General features: G+C 41.6%; 1 protein-coding gene and 1 long non-coding RNA gene across 2 annotated transcripts in view; both read right to left on the reverse strand.

The window, feature by feature from the left end:
* Positions 1-25,790, reverse strand: part of LOC144459397 (uncharacterized) — a 42,607-nt gene that overhangs the window by 9,635 nt on the left and 7,182 nt on the right. The gene's annotated exons all lie outside the window — the stretch shown is intronic.
* On the reverse strand, positions 3,727-6,432 carry dlx3b (distal-less homeobox 3b). Its single transcript, XM_033610939.2, has 3 exons — positions 5,898-6,432; positions 4,954-5,138; positions 3,727-4,658 (listed from the first exon to the last, which is right to left on the reverse strand). The coding sequence occupies exons 1-3, from the start codon at positions 6,238-6,240 to the stop codon at positions 4,344-4,346; spliced, it is 843 nt and encodes a 280-aa protein (XP_033466830.1). The 5' UTR covers positions 6,241-6,432; the 3' UTR covers positions 3,727-4,343.

Here is a 25,790-nt window from a genome sequence, read left to right on the forward strand (position 1 = left end):
TTGTAATTAAATCCCAGTTGCTTTGAATGGGCGAATGGCAAAGCAGGTCTCTGGGGTGATTATTGTTATTAACTTGAATGATCTGACATCTTGGGTAATTGTGAGCAGCTTCCCGGTTAGAGAGGGTGAATGCATGATTTGGTTTCATCTCAAGGAAGGGTTGACTTAGTTTTGGGCATGATGCGCGCGCACACACACACACACACACAAGGTGGGGGGCGGGATTGAAACAGGCCAGGCAGGCACACACAAATTTGTGAAAAACACACTTTTTTTCAGCATTTACAGTTTTTAGGGTCTGTTTTTGTGAGACTAATGTCTGGAGGCAACGTTTTCAGTTTGTAGGTCAAGGTGAGCTCATGCCTGAGCAGCACCGAGGCCTCACCGTGGGGATGGTTATATCTGGATGTGATGACTGGCTGTGAAGCATCAGCACAGTCCGGGGCCCTGGCCCTGAGGTCAGCCAGGGTTCACAAGTCCACAGCTGTCAAGGATGCCTTTCTCCCTTTATTTCATCCCAGTTTACAGCAAAATGGAGAGAGTGAGTGATCCTAATGCAGCCGAGGCTCGGCCCGGGCCCGGACTAAGTGTTGGACAGCTGCTGTAAGTCTTTCCGTGGATGCATTTCAGCTCCCGACCTCCATCTCAACCCATATCACTGCACCCCAGAGACAAGTGCCGACACCACCCTGTTGACTGTTTTCAGTGTGGAAGGGGGGAGGAGAAGGAGCTCACACGGGCACGGGCACCAGCTCTATTTAGGGTGCTGTGATGTTGTGCCATGCAGGATCACATTCAAGTTCAACAGTTCACCCCCAGCAACACCACCAACACCACCTCGATGGCTACGTCCAGTCGTTAATGTTTAGAGATGACTTATATGGACACATCTGACAAGCCCACACACACAAGTGCAGCCTGTAGCGAACACACGTTTGTCTTCGGCGCAAATGTTTCCCCTGACAACCGCAGCCGAGGGCCACACACGCTGAGGGGAGCCACCGAGGGGAGGTCACATGTACTCTTGATGAGATTTCATTGATATTAAAAGGCAATAGTGCTCATGCTGCTTTTGTCAAATCAGCACAGTGCACTGAGATGATGAGTGATGCTGTAGACAACTGGTGTTGAGTTCAGGGGAATAAAGGGAAGGGGGGACATTAGGGGACTGGGATTTTTGTGAAGTTTGCGTGGAGCCAAAGAAATGTACTTAAATAATGTAATCCAAAAAAAAGAAATAAAATTAAAAAAATAAGAGAGCGAAAAAAATATATATATAGTTTTGATTTTGGTACAAAGGTCCTTTCAAAATAAATCTCATGTCATTGGAATCATAAATTACAGTTAAGTAACACTTTCAAACTATCAGTGACATACATTTTGTGGAAATATTTTAAGTCCAACTGTATAATCTAAAATGAAATAGTTTGAAAATATTAGTTAATGTCAATTAAATGTGGACTGTGTAATGTTCCCATTAACATTCCTAAAAGCTGTATTGGCTTAGTCAACATTTCCATACATTGCCCATATATAAATTAATAATAAAATAAAGCAGCAGGCAGGCTCCAACTGATCAAAGTAAAAAAAAAATCACCCAAAGAATTTTTTAATCCAGTAAATATATTTTGTATCATATATAATTTAGTTATATATATGTATAATTATACATGTAAGCCAACCAAAAGAATGTAATAACAATACTTGATTATTATTAATGTCAACAAATCTCTCTCCAGAATAAAGAATAATTATTTGATGAGTAAAGTAATACACCTTATTCCAACATATGTGTGTGTATTCATGTTTTTGATGCAAGAAACCCCCCAAAAATCTAATTTAAGCACACTGTGAATCATTTTTAAATCTACATTTAAAGCTGCAGTGCTCTGACATTTAATGTAATGACACAGTGTTGCAGTAAAGTTTAATAGACTAACACCTCCAGTCCGAGCGCATACCATTGTACTTACTAAAAGCTGCAGCAAAGGTTAGCCCATAAAACGCCCTGGGTACATTTTCTCTCCGTGCGTAATGGCACCTTGGTGGTCCATGTGGATAAGATCGCCATTAGGAGGTTTCTCCATCATGCGATTGTTTGTAAAGCATATTTAATAATACATGCTCCATGTGGCAAAACTGAGGTTACACTCCACTGTCATTACATATTAGTTGTGATTTATTAGCTGTTGTTTTTGTGACTGTGTCATTGTCGCTGTCTAATCAGTCATTATGGTGGTGTCTGTCATAACAACTCTCAGCTAATATCACAGTAGTCCCCAGGATTCACAGTCGCTCCCATCAGGCTGTTCGTCACCTGGGAAGAGCTGCCGTCTAAATTAGATGTAAAAGAAAGAAATGTGCATGTTCCACCTTCTGTTTTGGAACATTCTCGTAAATATTTGCATAAAATCTGCGTCATCACATGACCTTTGACCTCAAGTCAAAACCTGCGCATCAGCGGATCATTTTTCACCAGCGCTCCTTATGTGCCAAACGCAACAGAATGCAGTGAAACGCTCAAAGAAATAATAAAAAAAAAAGGTAAGTGTGTTTTCTTAAACCTTCAATAACTGGCAGCGTTTCCATCCATCCTGCTGTGCGCGTGCGCGTGCGCGTGCGGGAGAGCGCCCTCGGCAACAGACTTGCTTCACCATCGCACAACCGCCACCCCACCCCTCCTTCTCTCCGTGTGCGTGCGCAACAACATAGTGAATTCTCTGTTGTTATCTGGCAGCAGAATAGTAATAAAACCGAGAGACTCCAACATGTCTGCTTGTGTGTCGCCTCCTACTGCAGCGCTTTGCACGCAGCTCACAGTCAGCTCTCTATGCTCTGACCACTACAGTCTATACTATAAATACTACTTTTTGGAATATAACATCTGTGATGATTAGATAATGAGGTCAACAAAACATACCCAAATTAAGACGCTTTACTTTTGTATATAACATTTTGCTCCCCAGATAGATTTCTGGATCAAATTCAAATTAAAAAATGGATTGCATATAATCACTGGCGGATTATGGCACAATGGGCCCCTGGGCATGTTAAAGGCCTACCCCCCAGGGCAGGTACAGCATGCTGTTGTTTCTCCTTAGAGTACTCAATGCATCTAAAGTCATGCAGATAAACTGAGGGCATAGAAACACTCGAATGGTTTCTTTCTTGAGACGTTTTCAACGTGAATTTTTAGGCTATTCCTTAAGTTTTTCTGTCTTTTTTTTTTTTTTGGACTTTTGGGGCTCCGTTACTGACATGATAACTAAGCCCTATGACAAGACGTAAAGTTACTAACAGCGACTTCATGCACACGCATTGGCTTAGGTGCCTCTTGTCCCTGAACCTGGAAGGCCCTGTTCGGTAATACACCCATGCATGTTGAGCGTGACATGGCACAAGATTGTTATTCCTGCAAGTGAGCAGTTATTTGGACCTTAAGATGTGTGGATTATATTTAAATATCCATTAGAAATGTTTGTAAGTCTATAAGTGTTTTGTGAATACGCAGAATTATTAATAAGTGATTCAAAGTGAGGGATCTAATTTATTTAATTCAGAAAAACGTTCAGCTACTTACTCATAACAATGCACACTTACTTTACCACATTAATACACTTTATCTTTGCTTTAAGACGCACTTCCTGCACTGTTTGATTATTATCTCTCCTGCATCTACACAAAAATGGCGGCTTGCCTGTTTATAAAGGGGCTACACACACAACATGCAATTAACAACTTTATTCAATTGACAAGAAGGCAACAAGTGGACTAATTACATGAATATGAGAATGGTTTTTGGAAGCACCACAGTGCAGCCGTTCAAACAAATATCATCATCATAGTGGTTCTGCATATAAACACATATTTACAGCCTTCGACGTTTTGTACAAATTCATATAAATATGACCTGAGTTCTTTTTTTTAATTTTTTTTTTTTTTTTTTTTTTGACGCGCTCTCAACAAACCCACATGCACGATTGGAATGCAGCATGGATCAACTGCACAGTTTTGTAAATATTCTGGTTGTGGTTAGGCTAATTGTTTAAAAAAAGAGACTTTGCATATTCATTTACAACATGAGTGACAGAAATATAACAGAAGCGATAAATAATTTAAAAAACCACGCCAGATGTCCGTTAAATATGCTGCCACAAGTGATCAGAAATCCCTTATGTGCTTTGAAAATGGAAACCCCAGTTCTGAAACACTTCTCGATCATCCAAAAATAAAGCAAACATGTTTCACTTCAGGCCTGCTCCCGGGTCCAGTCAACCTTTGCTCTGCAGAGTCATTGTGGAGAGGCCTCGTTTGAGGAGAGAAATCTGCTTCTTGAGTCATTGTTAATAAACAGCTCCCACGCTTTGCTGCGGGACTGGGTGGTGCACGGTGCCCGGGTGCTGTAGGTGTGATCCCTGCTGGTACCAGTGGTTGTTATAATCCTCCAGGTATGGCGGCGACGAGCTGTGCGTCGGCTGCGGGACCTGAGGTCTGCTGATCGGGGTGTTCTGAGGGGTGCTGTTCTCCCACACTGCGGGGGAGGGCGGGGAGTTGCAGGCCATGGAGTCGCTGGCGTTGGGACTGTGCTCCAAGGGAACCTCGCCGTTTTTGTACAGTTTCTTGAACTTGGATCTCCGGTTCTGGAACCAGATCTTGACCTGGGAGAACAAGAGGGTGAACATTAATTGCGCCATATTTTTTTGTTGATGTAAATAAATATTACCCTGCATGTAAACAACAGCTTTGCAGAATTTTACTGAGAGAAAACAGAGCATTTAAAACAGTGTTTTAAACCGAGAGACACAAAAATTCAGTCTGTTGTGCGTAATTACGCATGAATGGATAATTACAGAGCAAATTCTCAGCCGTGTTTGGGATCCCCCGACTCACATGCCTCTACAAATATTGACGAATCAGAAAATATGAGGTGTTACACCGGGTCTGGCAGCTTACCTGTGTCTGAGTGAGGCCGAGCTGCGCCGCCAGCTCTGCTCTCTCGGGCAGGGCGAGGTACTGCGCCTTCTGGAAGCGCCTCTGCAGAGCAGCGAGCTGGTAGCTGGAGTAGATCGTCCTCGGCTTGCGGATCTTTTTCGGTTTCCCATTCACCATGCGGACCTCAGGCTCTGGCTCTTCTTTGACTAAAAAATACAACAAAAATATGTTTTATTAAAAAGACCATTAAAGTAAAACTTTAAGACAGAATAAAGTGTAAAAATGTAGATGAATGATAGTTTGCCTGCGTCAAAACATAAGCAATTTTTATTCACATGTGTTGTCATACTAATGTGACAAACTTGCTTCAAAGTGAAAACTAAAACAACTTCAAAGAGTCACCAACAAAAAAATCAAAAGAAACTAAATAAAACGGGATAATTTTACTTTGTCAACTTTCCAATTTGGCAAGCCAGTGCTAGCATGTTAAAATTGATGGAGTGAATATTATTAGCTTTAATCAAACCATCATTGTTTTACGACCAGCTGTTAATGGCTGGCTCAGTCCCAGGCAGGCTGTTAAAACACGACATTAACACCAGCCAACCACTGAGCAAATGTTAGGCTTTTTTTTTACGTGCAAATAATAAATCAAATGTACAGGCGAGGTAAAATTTATAGGGACATGGAACATAAGGAAAGCATGTGATTTGAATTGAGTCAGCACTCTGTTTCTCGTGTCTACTAGATTTTTTTTCTTAAAACCTAAAGGCAAATTTAAAAAGATAATACACAAAATAAAAATAAATAAAATGTAAAAACAGCTGGTGTTATTCCATAAGCAGGCAGAGACCATTTCAGCGCGAACAAATGCCGTGACCTTTACGCGCAGATGGCATTATTACGCACACTAGAAGAGAACAAAGCGCTTTATTAAAACAGCCGATAATAATCTCAACATTTACCTGAGCTGGGAGGCGAGGCCTGCAGGTGATCTCTGTTGTAATGTCCGAACTGTCTGTAGCTATTTGTGTAGGGGTATTCAGATTTGGTCGGGTACGCTCCAGTCGCTCCCATTCCGTTCAGGTTAAACTGATGGTGGTAAGAGTTCATGGGCTGTCCATACGCTTGACTCTGATAATATTCGTGATGACTCGGGCCCGTCTGCCCGCTGTAGTAGCCCATGTCCGTCACCGACGACTCGGGGAGAGTAGGAGAGTCCTTGGAGTTCGGGTGGCAACTCATAGATCCTGGTAGATCGGTCAAAATACTCGCAATCTTCTTCTCATACGTCTGTCCGGCGCTCATGGTGAAAGCGGCCCTCCAGAGTAAAAGAAAATAAAAGAAGTCCACTGGTGGATTCTTTTTGTTGTGGAGTGCGTAAAGCAAAAAAAATCGCAATAAAGAATTGGTGTGTGCGCGCTCTTTGAAAGGCTTTGGAGAACTTATAGTCCACTGAAAGTCTCCCAGCTGCAGTAACTTGGTTGTGGCATTGCTCAGCCCCTGTGACACAGTTATAGAGAGCTGGGCTGGGCTTCCCATTGGCTCCAATGTTTCTCTGTCCCCCCCCCCCCCCCCCTCTTGCGCTCCAGGCGAAGTCGTGGTGAAACCCAGCCTTCAGCCAAAGAGCGCCTATGCACGCATACCTCAGTGCCCTGTTTTTTTTCTGTCTTTAGAGTTGCATTTACCTGTTCACGGGGTTAACATGCAGCTCTGTAGGCCTTCAGGGACCGTCTGTGAAAAACACAACTACCTAAAGGTCCAATTTCTTTTCCCCAACAACTGCATCATATACAGGCTGGCACCAAGGGAACACAATAGCAGCCCAGAGCCCTTTCTAAAGCCTAATCCTGCAACCAGACCGTCTGCTTAATGTTTTTATGCAATGTTTTCTTAACAGTGCCTGGAGATCACACTTTATTCAGCCTATTGAATGGCTGCCAGCCAGCCTCCCACTGACTCCTATTGTCATTCAAAGCAGTTGCCGGACAGTGAACTTTAAGGTGAAAGAGATGGAGCAGATAGGTAGAGGACTCGTTCAACTCATGTGCCTGCGGGTGAATTCCTCCACACTGTCCGTGATGAGTGTGTGAAAATGCAAATGGTAACACTGTCAGAAAATGACGCTATATCTTCACATGCACGCAATACTGAGTGTAAAACAATACGCCGAAATTGGTCTCAGTCTGATTTGTTTTGAGGGACATTTTGTTTAAATAAAATGAAAATATCATTCGACTAATGATTAAAACAAGGAAACTGTCCACTTTTCTGCAGCTCATTCACAGTGAGCTGAAAGCACGGTGCACAGCGCCCCCTGCTGTATTCACTCACAAAGGTAAATTTCATTTTCTGCCTCCAAAATAGACAAACGCAGCTTCTCACACAGCTGAAGGTGTAAAAACTGTTTTACCGGCTACTACCAATATTTCACCTTCTAAAATTAACTTTTTTTTGATAAGCGCAATCTCAAGTTTTTAAATTACACTTCCGACATAACATGCATTTCCTCTGCAGCACCTCATTTCTGATAATCTACCGCCCTCTTGTGGTGAGTTTCTGTAGCGCTGGTGTGAAGTTTTAAAGCAGAGGTGTCAAACTCATTTTAGTTCAGGGGGCCACATGCAGCCCAATTTGATCTCAAGTAGGCCGGACCAGTAAAATCACTGCATAATAACCCTTTCAAACTTTCCCCTTTTCTAATGTAAAGAACATCATTCTACAAACGTCCATCCACTTACAAAACAAATGATGAACAGCCCACGATATCCTAAGAAACATGATGGGCAAATTCAGCAGTTTAGCCCCTTTTCCACCGCAGGAACTTTTATCAGTTACCCGGGATTTTGAAAAAGTGGGAACGCAAACCACACAGATTACCAGGAATTCTTTTACCCGGGTAAATAAATTCCTGGTAATAAAAGTTCCTGGAAATGTTGGTGGAAAAGGGGCTAATGTCTCAGTTTTTCCAAATTCAGTCAGTCTATTGCTCACTTTCATTACATGTGACTTTTTTTCATAACTTTCCTATTGAAGAAGCAGGTTAAGTAATCCGCTGCTTTACAAACCATTTACAATCTGAAGTTTCATCAGTGCCTCAGCAGCAGGGTTCAACTAATATTGTTTAAAAATAGAAATCTGATACAGATAATTTTGTACTGAAGCTGCTGGTTGAAAATATTTTGCACAATGTTCAATATCTTGAAGTACGGCCACAGAAAATATTCATTGTTATTTAAATCTCTCGTGAAGCCTCTCAGCCTTCACGTGCGCGCCAACATTTGGTGTGCAAAGTCATCTAGAGGGCCGGATTGGATCTGTTGGCGGGCTGGTTCTGGCCCCCAGGCCGCATGTTTGACACCCCTGTTTTAAAGGGTCAGTTCAAGGCAAGGCAAGGCAGCTTAATTTGTAAAGCACATTTCATACACAAGGGCAATTCAAAGTGCTTTACAGAGCAGTAAAATATAAAACATAATAAAGCATACAGAGAAAAGTAAAAAGAAATAAAAAAGGTAAAATTAATTACTACTTGATTTCCATCCATGATAACAAAATGCTGCTACACCATGTTTTGTTCTGACTCTTGGGACAGTCAGTAGGCTGACCCCAAATGTCCTCAGGGTCCTCAAAGGTTCATATGTCACAAGCATGTCAGACATACAAAAGCGATTTACACACCAGCAGCAGGATTTTGAAATCAATTCCTTGAGTGACAGGTAACCAGTGTAAGGATTTTAGAACTTGAGTAATGTGGTCATATTTCCTAGCGTTTGTCAGGGCCCTATCAGCAGCAGCATTCTGAATAAGCACAAGCTGCTGAACAGCTTGTTTTGAACGTCCTAAAAACAGACCATTGCAGTAATCTAATCTACTGGAAATAAAGGCGTGGGTGAGCCTTTCAAGGTCTTGCTTTGACATTACTCCCCTGACTCTAGCAATGCTTTTTAAATGGTAGTAGGCAGATGATGTTACGGATTTGATGTGGCTGCGGAAATTTATATCTGAGTCCAGGATAACACCGAGGTTTCTTGTGTTCACCCAAATCCGACAAATTTAAATACGATTAAAAAAAGAATCCACCTCAGACTGGAGCTATAGCCACCTATAATACCAATATTTGCATCTGTATATAAATCAACAAAAAGAAACAATGTTTAAATAAAGAAAAAACACAAGATGACACATTTTATACTCACAAAAAAAAAGTGAAAGCCCGTAGATTCACTCTGTTTGCTCAGATTAATTGGTAAATATGTTTCCACCAACTAAGGATGAAAATGGAAACTCAAGAGCATAAAACATACAATCTGAACCTCAAAATAAAAATGGGAAAATATATTGTACCTCTGTTGTAAATGTTGAATCACTTGACGTCTTAACTTCCCTCTCTTGCCTTTAGGGGGCGACAAATCACAAAGAATTGTGCTTGTTTAACCCAACTGGCACAAATAGAGTAAATGCATCTTTGTTTTTGACCTGTTTCTTTTATTAGAGATTAATCCTTAAAATATGCAAATACATGTTTAATTTTAGAATTTGAAAATACCAATTAATATATTTCAAAAGACTTTGTAACACAAAAAAGGCATTTTGAATCATTGGTTGTGGGGTGTGCACTTATAGATTCCTGCAGCAATGAGCCTTCTCTTACAATTAACTATACCACATTACATTACGGCACCACTGGACAAACCCACATTTACTTTTGTGTTTGTTTATTTATTTACTTATTAAATAACTTCTAGGCCTATGAGCAACAGCTTTCTGTAGTGACACAGACAGAAATCCTAAATCTCCCTGTGGACATCTGAACCCATGATTTTTATCTTTCTTGTGGCAAAAATACAATTTATTAGATGTTATTTAGGGCAGTTGAACATGCTGATTCCTGATTTTCCAATAGCCTAAATATTTTTGCCAATTGCCTGCAGACCTTACGTCATATTTAAGCCTGTCTGAGAGAGATGGTGCATGTCTCAACTTGTTAATGTTTTTGGAGACACAAATGTGGTTTCATCAAGCTTTAAAACCTCAATTCTCACACTTTAAACTGCTGCAAAACAGCAGTGCAAGATCATAATGTAAGGCTAGATAAATGAGGAAATAGAGGCACAGGAGGATACACAAACCCCTCTCTTCTGCATTTGAACTTCCTGATAGGGTTTGCAGAGGCCACAGTGTGGAGAAACTGCTTATAGATAACCAGAACAGCTGTCACCAAGTAACAGTCCTGCCAGTAACAGTAAGTTGGTGTTTTATTGAGAAAAGGTCACAATATTGTAGTGACACAAAACATCCAGTAGGTGGTGCATGTGTCTCACATTGAAAAAAAAACTGGCTTGGCATACTCTTGGAGGCTTTGTGTGTGTCTACTTATAGTTTGATTTTATGTCTGTGCATGTTTTTAAGCAAAATAGAAACGTACTGGTACCAAGCCCAGGCTCATCTCAGGGTTTGACAGGTGTAAAGATTAAATATTGGACTTTGATTGGAGGTTTATTTAGCTTTTCCAAAGTTGGGAGTGGCTTTAGGTTGGGTCAGGAACAACTGATGTGGACCTGAGAAGTCCTTCAAGACACTGTTCTGCATGTGATATTGATTCTCTAGTTGTGCTTTATTTGGCATTTTATAGTCTGCGTATTGATATAAAAGAAGGATTGCATTCTTATGTCTACAGATAAACCCTCAAGAGTTTAGGAAATTACTATGAATTACACTTAAGGTTGTTTGCCGTCAGATTACACCCGCAAAAAGCATGAAATTGCAGAGACCAGACCCCTAATCTGCAAACTTGGTGTTTGTCTTTGATCCATAAATGTCATCCCAGACACCAGACAGTGAAGAGTCTCCCCAGATGCACCCTGTATGGATAAACCCATAGACACAGTGGTTTATAGTCTGATGTAGCTGATCCTGTGTGAAGTAAAAATGTGCGTACAAACGGACATCCTTGGCTCAAATCCTTTCTTCTGTTAAAGGATGATGTAATTTATCTTTGGGTGAAAATCGATCCTGCACTCGGTCAAATGAACTCTCCACACTTCTCTGTGAGTCCACCAATCAAACCCTCACAACACGGTAACATGAGACAGCATTCAGGGGCATGTTTTGTGCTTTTCTAATGCACTGTGTAAAAGTGGAACAGCTGGCTCGGTTCCAACACGGGACAAAAGCTCAGACCTTGCCCAGAGAAACCACGGCAATTACTGGCTAACTAGGGTTTGGTCTAATCGCTGTCGCGGTATAAAGAAAAAAAAAACCCTGGTACCTTTTGTACTGTACATTACAAATGAAGCCATTCTCCCTCAGAGGAAGCCATTTTCTTCCCATTTTCAACTTCTTAAATCTTCCTGAGCGTCTTCAGTGTGATTAAGGGAGCCCCTTTAGGCCAAAAAGAGCAACAACTCTAATGGTAGTGACCCTCAGACATGACGTATGAGGGAGAATGAGAGGCATACCAGTGTAGTGCTTTTCTCAGGACCCTGATAGGATGCCAGTGGCTGTGGTTATCACCTCAAGTACAAGATGTACCTCTCTCCGTATCTCTCCTTGCAGCTCTTCTTTTGTTTTAACAATTTTGAGATGCCAGCTTCAGCATTCCAGATTGTATTGAGTCTCCCTCAGACTGTACGCAGTGTTATGAAGGCCTTAAGCCAAATATTGTACACTCTGTTATTTTGTGCTGAAGTGTTTCTGAAAGCACAACAGATATGCAAGTTGCACTGATATATATAGAACTACAAATGGTATAGAAAGCTGTGTGGAATTTAGGGGGGTATATTAGCAGAAATGGATTATAATAAAAACACTTGGTAAAACACTTTGTTTTAAGGGTTATTCCCTTAGGTTGAGGCGACAAAAGTATGTATGTGAGGTTTAGAAAAGAAAAAATCATGGTTTGGGTTACATTTCACATGGGAAATGTACAGCAGGCTCCTGGGTAAAAGTCTGGAGTTTGTTGGACACATCCAGTTCTCCTCCTGCCCACCCTATATGGACTTTCTCAGTCTTTGTAATACCGTAGTTGCCAGCAGCATTACAAAAAGGGTGACTCTGTGCGATCATATGTGACACCAATGTCCACTGACAAAACAGCGGTATTTGACGAGTTGGGTTGGTGCCTGCTGCGTCAAAACTGACATGTCCAGTGCGCATCATACCACTGTGAAAGATGCCTCTGTGTGTTGGTGTCTGACACTGAGGCCACTAATATTTGACAAGCTGGGGGGAAAATGAGCTAGTTTCCCCTACCTTATAATGAGCCATTTATATCTACATGGGAGCGAGCCCTCGTCTATGAAGATCGCCATGTCGTGCCGCCATGTTTCTACAATAGCCCAGAATGGACAAACCAAACACTTCCTCTAGATAGGGCCATTTGTGTTTCTGTGTTATAATGTCAGCCACCGTAGTTAGCAGCCCCTCTGCGACAAAAGTGTCGGATAAACTCGGATTTTTTTTAACGTAAAAGTTGTTTTATCCTCCAGAGACCTGAACTTTTATTTGGTGTACATTTTTTATTTCTCCTGGCTATTTGGGATCAGTAGGACCCGATAAGTGTAAATAACTTAACATTTTCAACTATATTTAAGTCCCAACTTCCTCAAACGAGACAATAGTAAAGTTGTACTAGTACTTTCTAATTAATAGTGTCTTAGCTCGTTACTGTTGCTAAAATTGGTCAAATTTGTTGCCATATCAAACTGCAAACAAATATTTATCCTAAATAAACAAGTTTCAACCATAAAATGTGATCAGGTTTTGGACCTTGTCCACTTTTGTGTCGGGATCGGCTGCAGACTGACTTGGCGGAGATGGCTGCCATCCTGTATTTACATGGATTAGTATATTGTGCTCCTACTACCACTAGGTGGCACAAAAAAGTGTCCTCGAACAAGGACAACAGGTCTAAGTCAAGTAGAATGAAGTATAAGGTCAAGTTAACCCAAAATGTGACGTCCTCTTATGAGGACAAAGAGTTATTCAGTACGTTTACCTGTTTAAATCAACCGGTCCATTTGTTCTGGAGAGGATGAAACCTCTGCGGACTCGGCTCCTGGTATTAATCTCCTGAGCAATGAACACTGAAGGAATTCTAACCAGGAGATGTTTCAGTCCTCACCGCTAGATGCCACTTAATCCCCCTAAATCTTACACTCTGGACCTTTACCAAACATGCAGAAATGCCATGCACTAGCAAGACTAACGAGGGGAAACGCATATTTATGTATACACCTACTACCTGTTTGCACTAAAAGGATTTCTATAGCAACACTGAGTGCTATATTTAACCCCCTACACACAAAAACCCAAAGGGATCCCCATCAGTGCAGTAATGCGCATATAATCCCACAATCATACACCTACACTGCAGAGGATGTTTAGACTTTAATTATGAGGGGGACGGTGACACCACAAAAACAGACTCATTGCTTCCTACACCCCCGCAAGCATCAACGTAATTTCATCTCCCTTTGAAAAGTTCAAGGCAGCAGCGTGGAGCTCCTTGAGATAATGAAGCACCACCGGCTAGTTTGTGCTGATCTGATTGAATGGTCGGCTCGCTCGGGGAGTCAGGGCACTCTCGTGAGTGGGAGAACTGGAAGTCTATTAACTGCGAACTCTCTCTTTCTCTCCCCCTCTCTCCCTCCTCAGTCTTGATTAGAGATAAAAAGAGAAAATGGCAATGAGTCAAGGACTCTGAGCCATCTGTGTAATGTAGATCTGTGGGTCCAGACAGGGAAAATCACCTGATGCTTTTAACTTCCACTCCTCTTTCATGAGTAAACTTTTGTCAGTCTTTCCTCCAAATGTTTCCAGATATCTATTAAGTACATGATCTGCAAAATGCATTATCCAAACACTGACTTAACATGTACAGTATAATAGCACAGAGTGAAACCGATCAGAAAACAACAGTAATTGGCTTCCACTGCCAACAGCGCAGCGCTCCCATCCCTCCTGACTAAAAATACTCGACTTGATCTGGGATTTCTCTGGAACAAATGATTGTTCCAGCCTCCCAGCGGTGTTGTAACTTGGCTCAGCGATGGAACCGAGGCCTCGCTGTTCTCAGGCTGCTCCACACCAGGACAGTGTGGTGTGCAGAGGTGGTGTGTGTTGTTCAGGTAAGGCCTGGGTAATGTGTTCCCAGGGGTCCACAGTTGCCAGAGGAGTCAAAAAGCTAATGGGAGACACATGTGACCAGATGTTAAAGGGCATGCCCTTTTCCCCCAAACATACACACATGCACAAAAACGTATCCAAAACACCTTCTAAAGATAAATGCCCCCCTGCAGAGCTGCTTCCACCCACACTGGCTCTCCTGTGAGCTGAAACACAGAGTGGGTTCACTGCTATCGGCCATCTGCAGCCTCTAATGGAGCACTAATGACACTTGTCTCTCTGTAGTCACGCTCAGCAGTTTACACACTTCCTTCACTAATTCACTTGCATCCTGTTACATGTACATTAGGTAACATCAGCTTTTGTTGTCCTTTTAGCAAGTGGCATCTTGCACTTTAATAATAAAAATATACATCAATTTGTACATCCTAATATGTAAAATGGAACAGAGAATTTAGTTTAAGAGTTGAGCAACGATTCAATATAATGGTCCGTCACCTCTCAGTGTAACTGCACTATGACAACATGATGATACTGTCCTATATATTGTACTGTCACAAAATTCTGATGAATGATATTAAGCAAAATGTAAATGAACAAAACAAGCATTAAATGTTTTTTTTATGATCAATGTGTAACAGTAATATGTCAAGAGTGTATTAAACTAGCTAACTAGCGAACACTAGCTAAAATGGACAAATTGTTAAAATATTTAGGGACTGTTCCTTATTTTTTTAGGGGGGAGACAGTGGTGCAAAATGGGGGAGGCATGTAATGCATGCATGTCGAGCTTTTATGCACTGGGGGAGGGACTTATGTTTTGTATTTTGGCTTAAGAGAGGGACCTATAACTATAAATGGTTGTATTTTGTTTTTACTTTAAATACCATTGAAACCCCAAAACCTTCTGGCAGGTTTTTAAGGCATATTTTTTTCTTTAAATCACCAATGTTACTACATTTATCATATCCAGAAACTGTAACAGCACAGAAATTATCATGAGATTTTTTTTCCTTGAACACATCACGAACACTTCCATCAGGAAACATAATCAAGCATAACCTTAAAATAGTGATTTTTCCACCAAAATCATTTTATTTTTCTGAGTATCTCATTTAAAATGTCACAAAAAAAAGAAACTGTTTGCACTAACCAGATTCTGTTAAAAAAACATTAAATTCAGCACTCCTGTGTGCATGATAAGAACCAAGGCCTTTTTCAACTCCACAATTTTGTTTTCAACTTTTAACTTTCAAACATCAAGGGATACGTTTTCAAAATCTAATATTATCCGCCATTCCAAGTTACTAATATTATTTTGGCCAACTGCTGTTGCTTCTGCTGTGTACACTTCATTTGGGAAAATGGTTATTATATGCACATGTTGCTAATGCTGGCTGTGTGTACGCTGTGATGTGTGCATGTGTGTGTGTGCAGGAGTGTGTGTGATACGTAGGCTTATTCAGTTTTGTTGTTTTGTGTGGTAGGACCAACGATGAGTGGCTGTCATGCACCCATCTTAAGCTGAAATACACACACAGCTTGTATGATATTAACGCAGTTTGTATGGAGGATTTGTATTTTGCTTCAGAAATTAGTTGTTTGTTTTGTTGATGACTCACTTCTGTGCTGTCTGCTTGTTGCATTGGCTCCAACATCTTTAGTTAGTGCTAATATAAAAAATAGCCTTAGGGAAAAACATTTGTGGCTTTGGGGAGGGTCAAAATTAAAAAAAAAAAAAAAAAAAAGGGTCACACCGCAGCCAGTTAGCTGAAAGTAAAAGAGAAATGGTAAAATTAATTTAAGCCATATCTCATAGTCCCAGTATTGTCATTGGGCCCCCGATGTTTGCACATACTCAACAAGTATTCAGTCTATAGTATGTTTGAATGCAGGGATGTAAACAAACAACCTCCTGGACCTAGACAACAGGCCTCTGACCCGGGCAGCATTCCATGTCAATCAGCATTTGCAACAGTGCACTGCGCTAATTGAGTGGTCCGGTCCAACACGGCTGTGAGCACCACCAGACACAGAGAGCTGGACAGCGTCAGCCTAACAACCCTCAGTGGGTGTGTCTTTTCTTTTATATACATAGAGTTATATACATAGAAAGAAAAGATGTCCTCGTCCAGATCTGATGCATCCTCTGTTAAAAATGTACTTCCTTTATCTTTCCTATCTTTTCTACATCATCTCGTCCCTCTGATGCCTCTGTTTCTCCTCTGCCATCCCACGCTCCTCACTCTGTCCATCACCTCCCACTAGTCCTCTCCATCTTTTCCACTCAGCTGGCACAAACACCAGACACTGCACAGAGGCATCCGTACAAGTGTCCCCGTCCTGGCAACCCCAGCTTCATTGACAAGAATGCATCTATTCTCCGGCTCCACTTTGCCAAGAGTGGATGAGTGAGAGCGGCTTGTAGAAACAGCTGTTCAGGGAGTGATCAAAAGAAAGAGGGAGACTTCTTTGATTACTACCTCTTTGTTCAGCCTCCACTCAAACTTACGTATTCACTAAGGCCGCTCTGAGTGGGCCACCAGCCAGGGGAATGCACATGGCAATAGTATGCTTCTTGGAGTGAGATTATGTTTGTATCTATTTACTAAAGCCATCTGCTGCAGCAAAATTAAAAACATCACTTCACAATTATTTTAAGAACAATATCTAGAATATCTCTGTCTCCAATGACTCTCAACGAGTCCCCATGGTCCCACAGCTCATCTTGACCCTTCACCCCTGCGTGACAATCTCTTTTGGTGCTTATCACTGAACAGTGAATATGTAGCCTTGGTTACAGCTAAACTCTCCTTGAGTCTGCGGGGTTGAGATGCCCTCTCCCAGGATTCTCACAGGAAGCTCCACCCTGATCCGAGCATGTTTGTTTTGGCCCAGACTGAAACGCATGGAGGACTAGATGAAACTGCTTCCTTCTATATGCTGATTATCTCGACTCTATCTGCAGGCAGGATGACACCGGTTCTCATTTCAGCACAATCAAATGCATTTTCTGGTGTTTGTAGCAAAGCTTGCCCTAAAATTAGCTTTCTGTGAAGGCCACACTGATTCAGACTGATCAAAGTGTTCTCATAGTGGTCAAAGGAGGTGTCAAGAGAAGTGGTTTTGATGCAGACTTTGTCATCTTGCACTTCAGTAAAGTGTAAGATAAAGTGCATGCTATAGAAAGCCACATGTGAATGGGGGCTCTTTATGGTTCAGTTGTGATCTTCACTACATTCGTCTCAAATGCATAGACATCTGTAGTTAAGCTCAATATTGAAATTCAACTAAGCCATTTTGTAAACTTTATGTAAAAGATGAACAATTAATAATAAAATATTACATGAAAATTGTTTCAATTACCACAACATCCAGAGGCACATCTAAACATCCTGACATCCAGCACATTTGCATTGGTGTTTCTCACAAACCAAATTCAAATGCCCAGAACAAATGTGTTCAGATGCCTTTGACTGGAAATCTTTTGTAGGCAGGAGAATCACAGAAAAGTCTTGTGTAAGACATCCACCTACTTATTTGGTGGGCTTGTTAACACAAAGTAGAAAGCTGTCATTTTTCTAGGCATGCCTGAGCACGGCAGATTTCGGGAGTTCCCGCTCTTCCCCCCTTTTCCTCCTCAGCTTTCACAGACAAATTCCACCATGGCTTCTCATCTCCATCTTATAAACTTGCAGTCATAGCCTGTAAATCAAACGTGGCAGAGTGAGTCAATCAGGTTAAAACAAAGTACGTCAGTCTACAACCGCTCTAATCCACCTGACTATGAGTAAGTTTCTGCATAAATATATGGCCCCAGGACATGAGTGTCCTCCCTCCCACCTCCTCGCCCTTGTCTCCTGTGCAGGTTTTGTACAGAATCCGGTGTCCTCAGGGAAGTGATGATTACCTGAAGTCTGGTCTGAGAAATAAGGGATATACATGAGCAACTGCTTGGCCTGTAGCTGTAATTTCCAGCCCCTTGTACTTGTACCTTAAGAGGTACTTTTGCAGTTGATTGGGGTGCAGTGACAGACTGTGGACAAGCTGGACTTGTTTAAATAAAAGAGAGAAAGAAATGTGGTTTTCAATAAAACAAATACATCCACATAATGAGTTAGCTGTAACAACAGTTCACCAGGTGTTGAGAATGCATGAAAAAAATGTTAGTCAGCAAGCAAATAACTTGATAGCTATGGATCAATGGTCAAAATACTTGGTTTAAAGTGATGGATAAACAGCTGAATTAGGGAGTATGTCCTATGCTCCTCCTGTCCTAAGGGTTTTACGTTCTCAGCAATGTTTTTCCCATGGTCATTATGTTGTAGTCATCTAGCTACAGCTTATATGATATTATACTTATGAAACTTTCTTCCTCAAATTTGCAGGCAAGAGTTTTCATAACTTTAGACATCTCAACAGTGGCTAAATGATTTTTTTTAAATAACCACCTCCCTTCGTTCTTTTGCAATTTGAAGTGTGAAGATAGCCCTCACCAATCACTAAATATGTAAACTGTCAAGAGACGCATATGCTCAAAACTGAACAAAAGGCTCGACCAACTTGAAACAAAAGAACAGAACAATTTTGAAAGGATGTAGCTGTGCATGCATCCTTGAAAATTCTGCAAAGGAAGGACTCAGTCCTTGGTACAATTTGAAGGATCCTTGACACTGAAACAGTCCTTTGGCAGAATTTGATGGCGTAGCCTCCTTGGTAGCTAAGGTCCTTCCAAGTCAGGTCCTACAGAGGCTAGGCAAGACTCCTTTCTAGCATTCAGTAAACACACATTGGAACAGGCTAGCACGTGCCCAGGTGTGCGTCACTGAAGAGGCCCCGCCTTCAATTATAGCAGATTATGTGAAAAGAATTGTGGGTACTTCATGTCCACTGAGGATACATGCATACATCCTTGTAAATTCTCTGAAGGAAGGACTCAGTTCTTGGTAGAATTGTAAGGATCCTTGACATTGGAACAGTACTTAAGCGGAATTCAATGACGTAGCCTCCTTGTTAGAACAGATCCTTCCAAGTCAGGTCCTACAGAGGCTAGGCAAGACTCCTTTCTAGCATTCAATGAACATACGTTGGAACAGGCTAGCAAGTGCCCAGGTGTGCGTCATTGAAGACACCCTGCCTTCAATCATGGCAGATTGTGTGAAAAGAATTGTGAGTACTTCATGCCTGCTGAGCATACACACATGCATCCTTAAAAATTCTCTGAATGAAGGACTTGGTTCTTGGTAGAATTTGAAGGACCCTTGACATTGGAACAATCCTTTGGTGGGTGTGATGACGTAGCCTCCTTGAAATTCAGACATTTTTATGGTCCTTCCTTGAGTTTGAGAAGCACCAACTGTGACTGTGTGAGTCTCGTCTTTTAAACCCTAATTTGAAACTTGATGTAGGACCCTGTGAGCATAACACCTTGGGAACATAGGGTTACAAGAACATGGGAATGACCCCTAAAAAAGCCTTTATAAAGAGTTAAAATTCTATATATTACATTAAGTTCATGAGTTATGAAAGGGGAAGTGACAACATGATGTGAGTGTATGTGTGTATATCCGCCTATGACTGAGTGTGACTTTCTAAAATATTTTGTCATGTGAAGCCAATCCATTTCCAAGTTATGTGCCTTTTTGTTATTGGCCACAACTAACACCACGCTTCAATGTTAATGTATGAAATAAGTTGACCCCACTCCTCCAAACTGAAGATGGAAGTTTTTGATCCACATCTGTTGCTGTTTCTCAGTGAGGTTTTATCTATTTCTCCACTTTACATCCCACTATTGACTGGACTTAATGTGGCCCTTGTTTTTCCATAATTTAATTGGTTAGAACAGCCATAAACAGTGCGAATCATAGGCATTTGTTTCATTTGCTTCCAGTTTTCTGCCCTCCATCCTGACAGCGCACCGATGTATGATGTCATATGTGAAGAAGCTATCGGCATGGCTTGAAAAAATTGGGACAAAGCAGTGTATAATGGTAAAACAAGCTTAAAGTAATTGATAAGAAGTTGCAATAGTTAGCTTAAAGTTACGGATAAATGGTGAAAAAGCCATGAGTAATGAATAAAAAGAAACAGCTAAATGGCTGGAAAGGGTTGAGATGAAGGAAAAACACCCTTGATGTAGGGGCACTTGAGTTTATCTGACAGGGCTGTGGGGAGTCTTACAGAATGTTGGGAACCACTAACCTAAAGCATCTTTCAATGGATTTATTAATTGAAAATAAATTTAATGAAATGAAAGCTTGCATTGTGCACACTCACATGAAAATCACAGCTCCCTTTGAGCACTTATTACGACAATGGTCATCTCAGGTGCTACACTTGAAGGCTACTGCCACCCACAGTGTCGCAGACCACAGTGTGAGGGACAGTGCCCCTAGACAGGCCCCTCTGTGTTTGCCTTACTGCTGAGACCCTGCCAGTGTCCCTTGCTAATGAATGGACATTTAATGATCTGAGAGGGCCATTCAATTGAGTGGAAAATGTGCAGGTCTGTAGAGTACAGCTCCACTTGTCGTGGGAGACAAAGGGCTCGGCTCTGTATTCACACACACGTTAGAGAGGGACGGAGTGGATTCACACGCTGGCCCAAGAGGCGGCTGAACACACACATGGCATGCATGGCAGTTTTCACACACTTTAGCACAAATCCCTCATGTTTTGTTTTTGACACAGACATTGCAACATTTCTACCGAGTAAAAAGTCTTACAGTATCCACAATTCTCCTGCTTCTTCTTCAGAAAACTTGATCACCTGAACACACACACTTTTATACTTAGAATTTCATGAGTTTATTAACATTTCAAAGGTTTCGCCACCAATCAAATCCGAACCATCTGCCACCCTCAGCACACTCACAACAAACAAAAGACATGGACCACAGGTTTGGCTGTCAAAAACCAACACACATGTGTTCAATATAAACCCATCCTTTTATGTTCCAACATTTATTTGCAGGTCTTACAACTCTAGTCATAAACAAAAATGGCACCATGTGGTTGCAGAGCATCTGCTTCAAACAGCCGATCAAAGTGTTTATAGGAGGTCTAAGGGATGACCAGCGAAGTTTGCAGGGGTCGGGCGACGAGACAGCCTATATGCTGCGCAGACAGGAAAGAGGCTTTATAAGGAGCATTGTAAATCATAGCAACTCCCTTTACCACAGGAGGGAGGACGAGCGATGTGGGAGCAAGGTAGCGTTGTGTTTGCTGGTCAGATTTACTGCAGTTACCCTCCAGATTGTGTCATTATTCAATGGTCTGTCCACCAGATTACATTAGGACTAGTCACAGCACCATGCATCAGATTTACTGCCCTATATATTCACTTATTATCCAGGGTGAAGAATAGCGGGGCTCTTAATAATCAGATTAAGTGAATGTAGATAGGAATATAATCATCCAGTCTGTCAATGTGGCAATGTGACTCTCAGACACAATTGCACCCATAAAGATGAGGAAGCCCTTTCTGAAAGAGGGGACTGTTTAGGTCCAAGAGACAGATAGCTGCTCCTTCGGTAAACATAACAGACAAGTGATGGTGTGGACTTCACAAGCTTGTTAAGTATCAAGTTCTGAGTTAATGTGTCCCATGGGAGGAGGGGAAACTCTTGACTAGGGTGAAATGCTCTCCTGACCTTTTTGCGCACATGCAACAGCCAATAAGCAGTGTGGTCTGAGGTGAAAACACAGACCAGTTATGACTGAGCTCTGGCTAAAGGTCAAGCTGGTGTCACTCCCCAGTGAGATAGCCCTTCTTTTAAAGATTTATATTCTCTAGCTGACATATACTACTGGATAAATAATAAATGTATAGTTTTAGGCATTTTTTGGCGGTTATTGCTTCTGTGTCTGTCAGACTGAGAGCTTATGCCCAAGGTTATCAGTCCTCTGGGCGCAGGGCCAAATCAAACCCAGCCTCCCCTCAAACATTTCTTTCTTTACCTATGACTCCTCTGCACAGAATTGTTCATTTTGAACAAAAGTGTCTCTACGGGCAGAGACAGGAATGCCGTGTGAAGTGACTCCCTTTTTAATGATTAAACATTGCAGAGAGTGCACCATTGTACAGCAAGTGTTTTAATTTCATTTTCACCCTTAATAAATCATTAATCCAATCACGCATTCCTATCACTGTTAATGTGATGTTTCCAGACAGGTTTGTAAATGAAGTACTCGGCTCTAAGTGCATTTTTAGCAAGTTTTGAAGTCCATTAAGAAAGTGTGTCTTACTTTAATATTCTTAAAATGTTCTGAGACTGTGAGTTGTACATTACTTTCTGGCGTGACACCAGTTGGTTCAAGCCAAACAAATTTGTAAAGGAACAGTCTGACACCTTGGGACGAACGCTTATTTGCTTTCTTGCTGAGAGTTTTGTGTAGTAAACTACAACCAGCAGCCAGTTAGCCTAGCTTAGCATAAAGACTGGAGCAAGGGTAAACAGCTAACCTGGTTCTGGTAGGTAGCATAGTCAGACCTATCTATCACTTTGTTTTAGCACTGTACCAGCGCTGGAGAAAGGTCTGGCTGAACCCATCAGAATTCCGCACTAAGGGAAAAATGCTCTGGGTTGTTTGTATTTCTTTAAACCAATCACAATCATCTCTGGCAGCAGTAAACCCAGGATGCAGCGATGGTGCTCTTGCAAAATAGTTTCGAGAGGGAACTTGTTTTGGTGGAACACTTGCATGTGGGGAGATGAGATGATGAACCCTGGCATTAAAATGACTAAATCCATGCAAAAGAAAATGCTACATCAAACAAAAAAGAGAGTTTTAGTGCGTAGGTTGCTAGCTCTGAGGTTATTGTTGTTGTAACATGCACAGTGCTACAACAAAGTGTGGCAATATGCATGGGTGGGTTGTGAGACAATGGGCCCCTGGGCACAGACATGCAAAAGGCTCCACCATCTCTCCTATATAGGAGACAAACAGACTGTGCTGGCTTTTTGTGGTTTTGTGTCTCTTTGTGGTATTTTTTGTGTCCTTGTAACTGTTTTCTGTTTATTTGTGATCATTTTGTGTCTCTATTGTGTCTTATTTGATCGTTACGTTTCTGTTTGTAGTTTATTTGCATCTCCTTTTGCTGTTTTGTGTCTCTTCGAAGTCATTTTGTGTCTCTTTCAGGAATATTTGTATCTTTTGGTCATTTTGTGTTTCTAAAGGTCAATTTGCATCTCTTTGTTGTCATTTTGAGTCTCTTCCTGGCCAATAGGTGTAATTTTGAGTGACATTTTGCGGGTGAAGGCCAGAGGGCCCCTGACACCTTGGGCCCCAGTAATCCATCCATGAAAACAGGTCTGAATATGCAAGACTGGTTTCATGTGGTGACAGGTATTTTGAAAATAGTAATGTGCAGATAGCGTAAGGGGAGCAGAATTCGGTCTGAAACAGGGGGCCAATGGTTGACTTAGAGTGAATCAGACTAATCCAAAGGCAGCAAAGTCAGCCTATTCTGGCAGCTTTAAAGCTTCCTGATTAGCATGTTATTTCTTGTTTGTTCTCCTTGAGTCTTGTTGTCACCAATCACTGCTTGCAGCCAAGAGCGAACCCTTTATAAAACCACAAATTGTCATTTTTACAGGTTTGGTTTTTGTGCAGATAAGACTAATAAAATATGTTGTTTTGTGAGCATAGACGTGCAAAGTGTTTTTTTTTCTTCCTCAGACAAGGCCAGGTTTCCAGTCTTAATGCTCAGCTAAGCTAACTGGCTCTAGCTTTGTGTGCAGAGGACAGATATAAATATGTTGTCAATCTTCTCATCTAACACTTGGTGAAAAAGCAAATAAGCTTATCTCCAAAATGTCATACTATCCCTTTAACACAAAGAACGACAAACTGGAGGGTTCACTGTTATGCTGGGGTATTGTATTTATGACATGGGTTTGTGTAACAGCTGTTTTGTTTCCACAACACAACGAATATGTCCTGCTGTCTGCCATCGCTCTATCTGTCTGCCTGAAAGCTAAGCTGAAAAACAGGTGCCACTGGACAGTGGGGGAGAGTGCGGAGCCACGCCTTCCTCCTCAGGCTATACATTCCTACACTTAGCACGAACTGGAGACCTGAAGAACAGCGAGACCTTGTGTGGGTCCCAAACCCCTGCTGCATTTCCTTCCTGCCACACATAACACCAAACACTCAAAGAACATGCACATGTGGATGCTGACAGACAGCCCCCACACTCAGATGAACAAATGTGAACACACACTCACAGACGTTTACACACATGAATGAATAAATGAAGGGACTGAACAGGGAAAAGAACTGCTTAGCAACCTATAGAAGTCATAAAACAAAATTTTTACATGCAGAGACATTGTATGGAGAGGTATCGTATGACATCAGGCCAGTTGTTCCATATAGTACGAACATATGTGGTCCAATGGGGGCGGTGATAATGACATTTCCGTCCTGTTTTACATCAAGTTGAATCCCAAGATTTGTTTAAAAAATAGGTTTGTCCCTCATGAAATATAAGAACATGATACAGTGTGGTGTGTTTGGAGGATGATTGAAATAACACATATATTTTTGCAGTTTATCATCCCTCCCTTCATACCAAAACTGATTGGTAGAAAAGCCAGCATCAGTTGTTTCCCCCGCTGTTGTGCACATGTGTTAGGAAACATATGGCTAATATGATTGTCCCTTCACAGTAGACTGTCCTGTCTCTATGCAGTACTGTGATCTCTGCCTGTGGAAACACAGGCTGTAAATTGACTGGATTATTCAGGCAAAAGTTTGGTATATGGAACATAATGACATATTATTGGATTTTGCTCATGCATTATTCATATTTTGTTCTAAAATTAGATTACATCGGTGCCAGACAGTTGAGGTTAAATCAGGAAAATGTGGAGTTCTTTGTCTTTTGTCTCTAAAAGTTCACTTGATATTCAGCAATTTAGCCAAATGCCAAATAACAGCCAGTGTATGAGAGTTAACCCTTGTCTTCACAGTTGGACAAAAATACAGCATTGTTATAAAGCTGCATATTATTGGTGTTACTGTGCGCATGTGCAGCCTGCATCTGCGTAAATGTGCATATGTTTCTGTGGTAAATTCCTGGTTTAGTGGACAGGGACGAGCAGATCATGTTTTATGCCTGTGAAAGGTTATCTGTGCCCAGCAAGAATCCTGGCTGGACTTTAAACAGACCACACTGTCTTCCTCCACAGACTCTACCACCACTCAGAACATACTGGCTTCATAGCAACTCCCAGCTCCATGGCAACAACTGGCTCTGTCGTCGCCGTGCAGCGAGGACTCAGTGTGAGAGCGTGCTGTGTTTCATATTCAACCAATGTCCTGCTCTGTATGTCACGTTCGCCAGCCTTGCTAATGTGGATTAATATTCAGGGAAATTCAACACGAGGCTGACATCCAGTTATTTTGAGACTGTATTTTTAATGTTGTTTAATTTCATGTTCACAAGGCTGTTTCTGTAGTTCTCACATGGATGTCTACAGTCTACTCGAACCCGCTGCCTGAAGACTTTACAGGCCTACTGAATAAGCAATCAGAGATAACTATAATGAGACTATTATTGGAGCACGCTAATGCACTCACTCTTTACATTTGTTCCGCCCTACAACAGCCAGTCCATTTCTATTATCACACATTCACATCAGGAACTCCACATAGCATCCCACCCAGTCCCATCAGCCTTCAGCGCTGTTTCAAAGGATGCCTTGAGAGGACTCCGTGGAGCC

This window comes from Epinephelus lanceolatus, chromosome 21 (genome assembly GCF_041903045.1).
Source record: "Epinephelus lanceolatus isolate andai-2023 chromosome 21, ASM4190304v1, whole genome shotgun sequence".
Taxonomy (NCBI): Eukaryota; Metazoa; Chordata; class Actinopteri; order Perciformes; family Serranidae; genus Epinephelus; species Epinephelus lanceolatus.